Source organism: Natator depressus, chromosome 19, assembly GCF_965152275.1.
Source record: "Natator depressus isolate rNatDep1 chromosome 19, rNatDep2.hap1, whole genome shotgun sequence".
Taxonomy (NCBI): Eukaryota; Metazoa; Chordata; order Testudines; family Cheloniidae; genus Natator; species Natator depressus.
This window is the reverse complement of record NC_134252.1, coordinates 4,065,860-4,078,905: the sequence shown is the minus strand read 5'-3', so window position 1 is coordinate 4,078,905 and position 13,046 is coordinate 4,065,860. Positions and strand designations below refer to the sequence as shown.

At 54.3% G+C, this 13,046-nt stretch overlaps 1 protein-coding gene across 1 annotated transcript; it reads left to right on the top strand.

Annotated features, from left to right (window-relative positions):
- The first annotated feature begins 2,032 nt into the window (after nt 1–2,032).
- On the top strand, nt 2,033–8,216 carry GJA4 (gap junction protein alpha 4). The gene is made up of 2 exons (XM_074934153.1): nt 2,033–2,187; nt 4,991–8,216. The coding sequence occupies exon 2, from the start codon at nt 5,009–5,011 to the stop codon at nt 6,011–6,013; it is 1,005 nt and encodes a 334-aa protein (XP_074790254.1). The 5' UTR covers nt 2,033–2,187; nt 4,991–5,008; the 3' UTR covers nt 6,014–8,216.
- Nucleotides 8,217–13,046: the final 4,830 nt, after the last annotated feature.

Sequence of the window (13,046 nt, the reverse complement as noted above, 5' to 3'; positions counted from 1 at the left end):
CGGTACCTCTGGGAATAAAGCCACTTTCATCTAGTAGCCTAAATATGGATTTAGGAGCTGAACTTTAGGGACCCAGGTTGGAAAATAGCAGCCCTAAAGTATCACCTCTGTTTGGGGGAGGGCAGAGAGCGAGGAGAGGGGGAGGGATGGTGGCTTATTTGGGTGGATGAGAATAAACTGGACGGGGGGGGAAGTCTTTTCATTCTTTTAAAACCCTGTATGATCCGAATTCCTCTTGCTCGTGCCTTTCTCGTTCTGTCCAAAGGGTGGTGCTACTCGCTAACATCCAAGTACCTGGGCAGTTAAGAATGCAACAGACCAGAGGGGAAGGGGAATATACTGGTAAAAGTACCTTTATACTGGTACAGCTGTCCCCAGAACTAGGGCTTGTGCCAATACAATTGTATGGGGGGGGAATCACCCCCCCTAAACCAACACGTTGCTCTGGTACAAAATGTGTGTGCAGGGCAGGTTATAGCCAGAGAGCGAGATTATGGGTTTGGCTGTGCCTCGCCTCACAGCGTGTGCTGGGTGCTGTCATGTACCCTCGTGCAAAGAGAGTGTAACGTGGGTGTGGAATGCTGCCCTACGAGGGGTGCATGTGTGTGTGTGTACACGTGTGTGCGTGAGAGAGATTCGGAGTGCGGCAGAGAGAACAGCCCTGTCTAGATTAGGGAAATCCTATGGCTCGTTCTAAAAGGAGTTATCAACCCAGATTTAATTAACCTGTTTTTAAACCCCAGGGCTCCTACCTTGGTCAGGGCTTTACCACCTGTGGTCATGGTCAGCCTCTAACCCTGGGAGTCAGAACCCTCTAACCCTGGTCCTCAGCCCCGTCTTCCTTTACTAGCCACCTCTGGGCCAGTTCCCCTGCAATAATCAACCTCGTGCCCCCTTGCCATGGAACCTGCAAGTGCCCCCCTCCCTTTCGGCTGCAGCCACCCCTCCATCCCCTCTGCCTGCAGCTCTCAACTCGCTCAGCCCTTCCCTGGGAGCCAGTCACCTCCTCCCTCACCTCCCTGAGCGTGTGATTGAGTCTGCACCCCTCACTGCCGTCGCACAGCCCTCAGCCAGGTGACTAGTCCCTGCCGAAATCCATGGGGCTTCCCAGGTAAGTGCTGCTCAGTGCAAGCGAGGGTGGAAGGATCAGGCTCTTTATGGTGGATCAGGCCCAGCTGGGAGCAGTCTGACCTGCTCCTGAACTCAGAGCGTCCCAAACCCTTGCGTATGTCACCAGCCCCAGCAACAGCCCAGAGAGAGCTGTTCAACTTCACCCCCCTGCTAGGCACTTATCCTGCAAGCTCAACCCCCCAAGCAGAGCCCCATGTGAGCTCTGGGCCAGGGCCTTACCCCTTAGGACAAGGGGGAGATAGACGAGGGGAGACGGACCCTTGGCAATGCATCTGAGCGGGGCACTTCCTAGGCTCCCGGCTCCCGTAGCCCCCAGCCTAAGTCACTTGTGCACCGGCGCATTGGTTCAAATGCCAGAGGTCTTCCCTGGCTTCAGGGGAAGACGGCCCCGAAAACAGAGCTTTATCGGGAGCGATGCCCCCACAGAGGCCTGGTTGTCACCAGACTCTCACAGCTCAGGTCCCTGGCCCGGGATCTTCCCAGCAGCCCTTCACCGTGTTAGTTTTGGCTCCACGGGGGAGGCCCTGCCCTGGCCTGATAGGAGTATTATTTCAGCCCTGTCTGGCTTGTTTTCCTCCATTTCCTATTTCCAGGCTGCCCTGGCCCCGTCTGCGACTCCCTGTGAAAGAGGAGGGAGCCCAGCAGGGCCACTCTCCCCCCTGTCCCCGCGGCTGCTTCCCCCCGCCCGCCGTTCTGCTCTTCCCCCAATATTACGGTGATTTCACATTGAATCTGCGGCCAGGAAAAGAATAAAGTCCCCCTGCACACCTGCCAAAGCAGCTGCCCCTTTAAAGGAGGGCTCTGCAGCCAAACTATTAATTTTACCAACCCCCAGTTTCCTGCGGCTCCTCCCCCCGCCCCCCTGTGTAACTCTATCCAGGGTCAGTTTCCTCCTTCTCTCTAACAGTCTCAGGGATTCGGTGGGAGCAACAGCCTCCTGCGTAAAGAGCCACAGGTTGTAACCCCCTTGCCCCACCTGGGGCAGAGCATTTGATTCCCAGCCTGTGGGCCAGCGGGGAGCCTGGGCCTGAAGTCACCCAGTTGTGCCTGGCTTCGGTGAGTAAACACCAGACTCCAGCTGGCTGCTGGGTCCCTCTGCCAAGCAGCCCCTCTGCTCTGGGGCATGGCTGGGCTGGCCAAGGTGCTGGGACTGGGGACAGGGGCTCAGCCCAGATGCTGCAAACCAGAGGGTTGCTGCAGAGAAGGGGATGGGGGAATGCAAAGGGGGTCTGTGTCCTAGCCCCCTGCATGCACCTTGGAGCTCAGGTGATGCATGCCTTAGCCCTTGGCTTCGCACCAGGCTGCCTCAGTTTAACCCTTTTATGACTGCATCTGGCCCCATCAACCCGTCTCCATTGTGAGTCCTTGCTTTAAAGAGCCAACAGACCCCTTAATTGGTTAATTGATAGGTGTTCCTTACAAATGAGCTTTCTAGGCTAGGGGTATGGTGCTGCAGGAGCCCCTGTCCTGAGCGGGTGGCCACTGTGCTTAGCTCTGAAGTGCCCTTGGAAAGCGAGTGAGACCCTGGGAAGGAATTGAGTGAGTGAATCCCCCTTCGGGCAGTTAATTGGGGTTGAAATGCCTTGTCTCTCCATTGCTGCCTTGACTTTCCTGGGTGATTAACATCAGAGTCTGTTTCTGCTGAGTTGGGCTCTGAGTAACTAAACTCTGCACCCCAAAGGGTAAGAAAGTGGTAAAGTGGGGGGGGGGTCTCTGCTTTGTCTGCTGCTGTGACCCTGGGGAGAAGGATAGCGCACCTGGAGCTTTCAAATCCTGCTCTTCCCCCCCCACCCCACCCCACCCCACCTTCTCGCCCAGGCAGGGGTGCTGCCTGGAAGGCTGGGCTCCTGTCCAAGAGGGCTGCTTAAGCCCCAGTGCTTTTGTGTCTCTAACGAGCTCCTCAGTAAGGCTGTCAAAAGGGGGGCACACAGCAGTGACACAGTTGTCTATGCCCAGCCTCCAGCTCATCTGCAGGGGAGGCTTCTAAAGAGAGAGGGGACTGGTCTGTCTCTAACCTCTTACACCCCAGGAGTGGGCTGCTGCCCTATGCCCTTGCTCAGGGACAGATGACCCACTGGGCACCTGGATGCCTTGGCACGAACCTGCCCTGTGGCACTAACCCAGCTCTTACAAGAAGCCAAGGGACCACTAAAGTCTACGTCCTGCCTCAGTGGCTACTCGGCTGGACACCCTTTGGCTGGAGCTGTTGCCAAGGGCTGGTGAGAGAGAGGCTGTGCTAAGCCCCTAAATTCCAGGGGGCACCCATGCTTCGCAGTGCTAAGGGGGCAGTGCTGGTGGCTGGCCAGGAAGGTGAGGGCTGCCCTTAACTGGCCCTGCACCTTTAACTAAAAACAGCCTGCCCCCAGCTGTAAGGTGCTGCTTTCTGATGGACCCTTGTTACAGCTGCACTTGTCTATTCATCTAACCAGGCTTATCAGCACCCTGCAATCACCAGGTGAGAGGGGGTGTCCCATTTCCCCCCCCCCCTTGCTTCAGTGGCTAATGCTGTCTAGCTAGTGTAGCTTTCTCTGCTGGATATTTGTGGTCTCCCAGCGTGGGGGCTTGAGTCTCTGGAAGGCTGACATCTTGCCGCAGCCCTAGTATTTTGGCAGAGATGGTAGCCGGCTTAAATCCCCAGTGATCAGCTTTAAGGTCCCATAACTAGCCCAGGGCTCCCAGGAGGGAGTTGCTCTCCCTATGCTCTGATGGCATGGCTAAGCCAGCATAGCAAACTCCTGCCCGGGCTTCAGCTGGGAACAAAATGTCTTGTGCTCCACTGAGGCCTGACTAGGGTTGCCAGGCGTCTGGTTTGTGACCGGAATGCCTGGTCGAAAAGGGACCCTGGTGGCTCCGGTTGGCGGGGCTAAGGCAGGCTCCCTGCCTGCCCCAGCTCCGTGCGGTGCCCAGAAGCAGCCGCCAGCACCTCGTGGCCCCAGGACGCATGGGCGGCCAGGGAGGCTCCACGCGCTGCCCCCACCCCGAGACGCATGGGCGGCCAGGGAGGCTCCACGCGCTGCCCCTACCCCGAGTGCTGGCTCCGCAGCTCCCTTTGGCCAGGAACCACAACCAGTGGGAGCTGCGGTTTGAGGGCAGCGCATGGAGCTTCCCTGGCTGCCCATGTGCCTAGGGGCTGCCACGACGTGGCTTCTGGGAGCTGCAGTAAGCACAGCTGGGACCCCGACCCCCCTCCTGCACCCCTGCCCCACCCAGAGTCCTCTCCCGCATCCAAACTCCCTCCCAGAGCCTGCATGCCCCCAATCCCAGCCCAGAGCCCTCTCCTGCACCCCAAACCCTTCATCCCTGGCCCCACCCTAGAGCCTGCACCCCCAGCTGGAGCCTGCACCCCCCTCCTGCACCCCAACTCCCTGCCCCAGCCTGGTGAATGGAGGGAGGGGGGATAGAGCAAGAAGGGGTAGGGCCTCGGGGAAGGGGTGTTTGGTTTCGTGCGATTAGAAAGCTGGCAACCCTAAGCCCGATCTCGCCAGCCAGTTAGCACCTAACACGAGCTGCCCATCTGAGTCCTTCCTCTCCTGCAGAGCTACCTGGTCCTCAAAGCGATAGCACACACAGCGTTAAACCTAGCTCTGTAGAACCCAAGAACTGCATGCGGAGCTGGCTAAAACCCAGTGTCTCGGCTCAGGATGGGGGTGGGCAGGCTGTGGTGTCCCTCTGGCCCTTGTCTGGGTTCCTAGTCGAACGGCGCACTAGCCATGGAGCAGAGTGGTGGGGAGTGCTGCCAGGCCGTGTGGCAATCTGGGAAGCCCCGTGTGTCTCCTACCTCTGGCATTCACGGAAACAAGGGCTGAAAGGTCAAACTGTCAGGCTGACTTAACTCTTGTTCTCTCTCTGCCATCAATAGCACAAGACCCCCTAGAAGATGGGAGACTGGGGCTTCCTGGAGAAGCTGCTGGACCAGGTCCAGGAGCACTCAACAGTGATTGGGAAGATCTGGCTGACCGTGCTGTTCATCTTCAGGATCCTTATCTTGGGCCTGGCCGGGGAATCGGTGTGGGGGGACGAGCAGTCCGATTTCCTGTGCAACACCAAGCAGCCGGGCTGTGTCAACGTGTGCTACGACAAGGCCTTCCCCATCTCCCACATCCGCTACTGGGTGCTGCAGTTCCTCTTCGTCAGCACCCCCACCTTGGTCTACCTGGGCCACGTCATCTACCTCTCAGGGCGGGAGGAGAAGCTGAAGCAGCGGGAGAGCGAGCTCCGGGCGGCGCAGATCAAAGACTTGAAGGTGGAGCAGGCTCTGGTGGTGGTGCAGAAGAAGATGTCCAAGATCTGTGTGGCGGAGGACGGCCACATCAAGATCCGTGGCTCCCTGATGTGGACCTACGTCATCAGCGTGATCTGCAAGAGCATCTTCGAGGCCGGCTTCCTCTTAGGCCAGTGGTACCTGTATGGTTTCTTCATGCCACCCATCTTCGTGTGCGAGAGGGCCCCCTGCCCCCACAAGGTGGACTGCTTTGTCTCCCGCCCCACTGAGAAGACTATCTTCATCATCTTCATGATGGTGGTGGGCATGATCTCCCTGGGCCTCAACCTCCTGGAACTCTTCCACCTCTGCTGCAAGAACCTGCTCAGCAGCGTGAGGAAGGCCTCTTCCTCTCCCAGCCCAGCTGTGGACATAGACTCCTTCCCAGACAGCAAGCAGTGCCATTACCTCCCCCTGAGCGAGAGCCACTCCCCTCCCTACCTGGCCTACAACAAGCTGTCGAGCGAGCAGAACTGGGCCAACTTCAACACCGAGGAGAACCTGGCTCTGCGCAGTGGCCACAAGCCCTCCCCTGAGTCCTACGCCCCAGGAGCCCAGCCCCTGCAGGAGAGGCAGGCCAGCCGGCCTGGCAGCTCTGCTTCCAAGAAACAGTACGTCTAGGAGAGCACTGAAACCAAGCTGCTGTGTCTCGGGGGTATCCTTTGGCCATTGAATGAGGGGACACTCTGGTTCTTGGGCATCTTGGCCATAGGACCTGTTTGCTATAGAGGCTTTAAAAACAAAACCAAACCCAAAAGCTCCTGTTGGCGACCCACTTTGGTTAACTAGCGGGCACCGCCTGCTCTCCACTGTTCATTGTGTGTCTGTGTATTTAAAGTGTGGGTGCCGTAGATGTGCTTTCAGGTATGTGCACCTCTCTGCAGACTGGTCTTGCCATAGGACGTGCACCTGGCTCAATTGAATGTTGCATTGTAGCCGGCTGGCTGAAGTTTACAGGGTGCGAGGACCCTTCCCGCCATTCTGCTGGCAAAATGTACCTCAGGCTCCCTTGGGGAGGGTTATTCTCTGGTGCCTTTGTCTGTACAAAAGACCCTAAGTAACCGATGTCACGTGATACCAATACATTCGCCTTTCTCCAGCTGCAGTCCCAGGAGAGCTGTTGCTTTCTTTTTTTAAACTGTGTAGACATGGAAACCAAACAAAATCCCTTCTTCAGCTACAGAAGTGTCTTCAGTGGAAAGCTGCCTGGGATATTATGCGGCTTGCGTTCAAATCCAAGGTGCTTTGCCTTGGGGTGGACCAGCGACTGCGTCTTTGGGGCAATATGTGGGGAAATATCCTTACTATAACTAGGGGAGATTTCCCTTTCCTGCTCAATGGTTTCCATCAGCTCTGATCAGAGCTGTGCTTTGTAACCTAAACTCTAAATCTCTCTAGCCAAGATCTTTAATTCCTAACCGGTGGAGTTAATCTGGCCCAGCCTAGGTCAACGATTGTCCTTTTAAAGGAGGCAGTGGGGGAAGCCTATTTGCCTCTGAGATCTTAGCAGCTGCAAGCGTTTGGCACCAGCCTAGAAATTCCATTGGGCAGCTTGCTGTAAGAATTAATGTGGGGTTGGGGGCACTGGAGTGCCAATCAAAGCAGCTGGTCCTGCTCATAAACCAAACATCTCCTCTTCTTCTGGGTCACCTGACAAAATAATCCCAACATCTAGATCTTGCCACACCAAAGTTGAATGACTCAGTAGCTTATCCGTCCAAGCTGAGGTGCCTGCCCAGGGTGAGGAAACTCTGATGCACTAAGGAAAGGACGTATCACAGGACTTAACGCCTACTCCCCTGAGTTCAGTCACCCCAGAGCAAAGTTATAAGCACTGTTCCCCATGTATGTTCAGAGTAACTTGCTGTCCATGTATTTATAGGTGTAAGGGATCCCCATGGGTAGCTCCAGTAACAGCCCTGGTCCTCTGCCCCAGGTGGCCTCATTTCTGAGGCACAGATTTCCATTGGTTAATTTTTATTTTTATTTTTAACCTGCTGGTCTGACTTTAAAACGACTGCAGCTTCAAAGCCCAGTATTTGCACTGGCTCTGTTAAGCTGTCGGTTGGCTCGCGCGAAGTGCGAGTGTTCACTTCCCAGCTGCTTTACAGGGATCCCACTGTGTGCTCAATTCTCCTGGGAATGAGGGGCCTTCACGTGTGGAGTGTGAGCACAGAGCCTCTGCCGGAATGGGGCTGCCCACAGATTCAGCCAGGGTGGAGGGGAGCGGGGATGTTGTGAGTAAGTGAATTGCCCCATTCAGAGACCTAGAACCACTGATGGGGGGCGGGGGTTTAAGGCTGATCACGCTCTTCCTAGGTTCCCTTTCCTTGGGCTCTCCGATAGGGACTGATTGCACCAGTCAACAGAACGGGCAACTCCTGGCCGGCAGAGATCTGATACTGGAGTAGCTGGGGGGGTGGCGGGGGTTGAGATGTGGAGCTGCCTGGCAGAGTGCTCATGCGCACTGTTTAGGCTGTTGATTATTTCACTTTAGTGAGCACCCAAGTCACCCCCAAAACATCTTAATTTTAAAAAGGGGTAGGAAAAAAAATCCAGTAACTTTGTTTGTTTGCACCAATGTCCTCTCCTGCTGGGGTGTGACATGCTGGGAGGGTGGTGGGCTCAGGGAAACCTGCTGTCCCTCCTCAAGAGAGCAGGCTCCAGTGAATTGTGCCTGAATAATCCCAAAGCTGTGAAACCAAAAGGGTCTAGCCTTATGTCCTTCTGATTGTTTGTTCCATTTTTAATGTAAGCCAAACCACCACAGATGCCTGCTCAGTCTGTATTCTTATCTCACCAAAGTGCACACGCTCCAGGCTGAGAGAGGAGCAGATGGAAGTTGCTCTTCAGCTCTTTCTGGCAGACTTAATGTTACATTTTTGTCAAATAAAACTTTGACATAAACTACCTCCTGCCGTGTCTGTGTGGCGCTTTCTCACAGATCTAGTGTAACGCGTCTAGTCCGGTGGTTCTCCGTCTAATGCTCCCAGCATTTCACAGTAAAAAGCTGGGTTACTTGCCTGGCCTTCTTTGTCACTATCAGCGGCACACTTCGAATGAAGTTTTCGCCTGATGCTATAAATTAACGTGGGGTCTAGTAAATGTGGCGATCTCATCATGCACGACATGGGCTGAAATGGTCTTGTTTGAACTTCAACTCCAGGCGCTGACCAGACATATGAAGAATGGGAATGACCTCAATTCCCTCCATACGGGTGTACCCCAGCTATAGCTCACTGCCTTAACCCCCCGTATCATGGCTCAGCAGCCTTCCTCACAAGCAGCCTCACTATGTAGCCCTTAGTCACACTGAAATCAATCTACCAGTGATAAAGTTAAGGGGGGGGGGGTTTCACATGCCCCAAAAACTGAGGGAGTGGTAACTAATGAAGAGGACAGATCACTGATTCAGTGCTAGCTGGATGGCTTGGTAAACTGAGCCCTGTGTGTTAATAGGGCTAAATGTATACATCTAAGAACAAAGGAGGCCCTACTCCTAGTGTGGGGATCTCTAGCCTGGGAAGCAGGGAACTGAAAAAGATTTGGGGGGGTTGTGGTGGACAATCAGTTGAACATGAGTTCCCAGTGTGACTCTGTGGCCTAAGGCAATCCTGGGACCTATAAGCAGGGGTATCTCAAGGAGTAGTAGAGAGGTTATTTCCTCTCTATTTTTGGCAGCGGCGTGGCCCCTGCTGGAGTTCTGTGTGGAGAACTAGTCCCCACCATTCAAGAAGGATGTTGATGGATTGGAGAGGGTTCAGAGAAGTGCCATGGGAATGATTAAAGGATTCGAAACCCTGCCTTAGTGACTGAGTTCTTTGAGTCTGTTTTGCTTAACCAAGAGAAGGTTAAGGGGTGACTTGGTTACAGTACCTACATGGGGAGAAAAAAATTGGATCATGGTATGCTTTTCTCTGCTAGATTGAAGAACCCATTCTCCAATGTGTGAAACGAGAGCTAGACACATTCAGACTGACAAGGTGTACATTTTTAACACTGAGAGTAATTAACCATGGGCCCAACTCACCCAGGGTGGGGGGGGATTCCCTGTCCCTGACCGTTTTAAAATCAAGGCTGGATGTTTTTCTAAGAGGTCTGCTCTGGGAGTTATTGGGGGGGTGTTCTCGGGCATCTGCGATACAGGGCGTCAGACGAGATGATCACAATAGTCCCTTCTGGCTTTGGGGTCTATGAATCTTAGGGTGACTATATTCCTGGCTTCACACAGCCTGTGCTGGGGAGGAACTCTGACTAATAGTTCAGACTCTTGAGTGGAGACTGTCCTAGGGCTGTTTCGCAGGGGACTGGCCTGGGGGGTAGGCCAGCCTTACCATCCTTGCCTCTCTTGTATTGTTCGTGTGCTCTCCAAGGTACAGTGGTGAAGTGGAATTCAGGCCGTGGACTCACCCGTTCTCACATAATAGGTGGAAATGGGCTCTAGATAAGCTAAAACTCCTATATTGTTTTCTGCTTCTATAACCACAGGGCTTAAAATACACCAGAACAGGCCATTCTCTCTGGCAAACTGCTGTGTAAAAAGGGTTTCAAAAATAACTCTGAACCACGCACTTTCCTCCCCCCCCACCCCCCTCCAGCTGTGAACTGAATTCATATGCTGGATGAGCAAATGGGAACAGTAGCACTGCAGTCAGCTGTGGAAGGAAATAGAGTGAGGCCATAGATGCCCTATGCCTGTAAAAATGGCACTGAGCTCCTGTGTTTATCCGCTTGGTTTCACATTGAATGTGCTCAGGGTACAGGCAGAAGGGTCTCTTTTCTCTCAGACTGCCTGCCAGCCCTGCCTGCTGCACTGGGGCATCTGAGAGTCAAGCTCTGGGTCCTTTCTTGTGCATTATTGCAACTAACACAGACGCTGATGCCCTCAGTGGCACTGGTGCAGCCTTGTTGCTTACTTGGAAACTGTAGTAAACAAACTCTCTTGATGTGGGGGGAGCGAATAGACTGCTAGATTGAAGAACCCAGGCTTAGCAACAGGGAGCAGACCCCTTCCTCTACTAGGAAGGTTGCCTTTTTCATTCCCACCCTAGCTCTTTCCTGCTAGGATTCCTAGTTTGTTCAGGTGCCGGTGATGCTCTCTCCTCTATAAATCTCACAGCTGTGGCAGGTGACTCTAGTGATCAGGGCCTGGGGCTGGGCTGCAGAAGACCTGGTTTGTCTGGGCCATCTTTCTAGTTCTGCCACAGATGTGCCACCTGACCTGGAACAAATCTTCGTGCCTTGGTTTCCCCATCTGCTAGATAAGGCTAACGCTTATCTACCTTGTGCGCTTCAGGCATGAGGCTACATACAGCCTGAGTACAAGATATTGGCTATTAGTAGGGATGGCAGAAGAGTGTGTGGGGAGGTGCTGGTGGTTTTGCCCTTCCAAAGAGTGGTGGGCTAGTCGTGAGTTTCAGATGCTAGTCTGTGACTTGGGAGAGCTGGGTTCAATCCCCAGCTCTGCCACAAACTCCCTGTTTGATCTTGGCTGAGTCGCTTAGTCTCTCTGGGCCTCAGTTCCCTACCTGTAAAATGGATAATAGCCTACTACACTATCACTAAGCTCACTAGGAATCCCTAGAGTTACACGAGTGCGAGTGAGACACCAGTTAGGCCCTGCATCCTTCGCAGGGTGCTACTGTGAGGTACCATCATGCATGACACACACGGATATGCAGAAATGTCTGTCAGGGAGGAGAAGTAGATGCTTTTCCGGAGGGATTCCCACTGGAGCCAGTCCTGGGTTGGGGGAGAATTTCTATCCTGTCAGTGAACTATTTTGTAAACATTTTGAAAACGTCCCCATGCTCTGCCTCAGTTTCCCCATGTATAATACTAGGTGCTATCGTAATACTGATGATAACCCCCTCCACACACACACACACACTTGGCTCTCCAAAGAGAGGAGCCCTGAGCGTGCGAAGGGAGAGGAAATGCCTGTGTGAAAGGTAACTGTACAGACGCCTCTGACACCCCTGGTCAACAACAGCCCGAGTGCTTAGTCTGCTGTTTATTTGTATTGCTCTCTGTTTTTGCTCCCTCTCCTGGCCTGGAGTGAATATTTTCATTGGCACAGCCGGGGCGTCAGGCTTTTCCCACTGCTCCAGCAAGGTGAAAAACAAGACAGCCGCGAGCCCCCTTGTCTGAAACCTGCAGCCACCCCTGCCCTAGCCTCTGAGCTCCCAGTGCCAGCTCTGGCTGTGAGGTGAGCTAGAATAATAATGCTGTCGGGCATGCTATTGTTTTGTGTTATGATGAGGCTGGCCCTGGTTGCCCTAGTGACCCGAAGTGCTGGCCAGGGGCTCGCACAGCTGTGGGAAGCTGCCTTCATTGCACTCCAAGAACAACAGAGAGGAGTTAATTTTCACAGCGAGCCATTTCCAGGGGCCAGCCAGGGCAGGCTTGGGAGCCGAGGAGACAACCAGGCCCTGCTTCTGTCCATGTGCCTGGAGTGACACCAACACGGCCTGTTTCCCTAGAAGGAGGGCAGTCGGCCCTTGTGCAAATAAAAGGTTGCAGCTGATAAGGGTGGTGAATGGAAATGAACCACTTGCTCTCCCCTCTGCACAGGCCTGGCGGGGAGATAATACACTTCAGCACGGAGGCCTCTGCTCCCTCTGTGCAGCAGCCAAGGGGAGAGCGGGGCCGCAGGGCAGTGAGCTGGCCCGTGGTACCGATGAACTGGGCCGTGAGCAGAGCTGGTTGGCACTGTGGCACCACTGGGTCTGGGTTGATGAGCTAGATGCCGCGTTGTGATTTAAACCCCAGAGGAGCATGGTGCCGTGCTCGGGGCCCCAGTATGCTAGGTGCTGTATGGACACATCCTAAGAAACAGTCCCTGCCCCACAGAGATTGCAATGGAAATTGGGAAACAGGAGGGAGGACGCCGAACATCATACGGCAGCTTGGTAACGCCACCTGACCCCCAGCCCAGCCCCATACCGCCTCCTGTGGGGTGTAAGCATGCCGCTCGGTGGTAAGTGCTTTCAGGCTGAGACCCATAGGCAATGCAATGAGTGGAACATCCCTTTCACCCTGAGGGCTCTGCGTTGGCTGGAAAGCCACATTATTCCTCCACCTCTGCCGTGCCAGCATCCTGGCTGGGGGGACGTCTGAACTCCGTTCCGATGCACCTTTCATGGTTTCCACGGCCGTGTGGCACACACAACTGCACCAGGCTGGGCAGAAATGTCTGCCGGTGAGGGGCAGTAGATGCTTTTTCGGTGGGATTCCCGAAGGAGCCAGCTTGGCTCTGTGGGAGCCTTTCTTGCCTCTTCCAAATGGCCATAGAACAGTTCAATGACAGCCTGCCCCAAGCTGTGCTGCTGTTTCCCCATCTGTAAAACGGGGATAATGATACTTAACGTGCTTAAGTGAATAATCTTTCTAGGACGGAGTCAAAGGGCACATAAGCATCAGAGGGAGTGTCCTGTGCAGAAGAGGAGCGATGTGATTGGATCCTAGCACATCCGTAATTCGGGGATGCACGGGGCGCTGATGAGAGAAGTCCAGCCCAGGATTGGCTGACATGCTCGTGTTGTCTCCTGGTAACAGATTCTGTTGCCAAGTTATGTTTTTGTCCTTGGAGTTTACAAACTGGATGGTCCCACTTTTCCTGCCATACAAAGTTGGCGGCAGGGCTGCGGCTGCC

Excerpts from the sequence above, each read along its gene's own strand:
- GJA4 (XM_074934153.1), top strand. The coding sequence starts at position 5,009 with ATGGGAGACTGGGGCTTCCTGGAGAAGCTGCTGGACCAGGTCCAGGAG.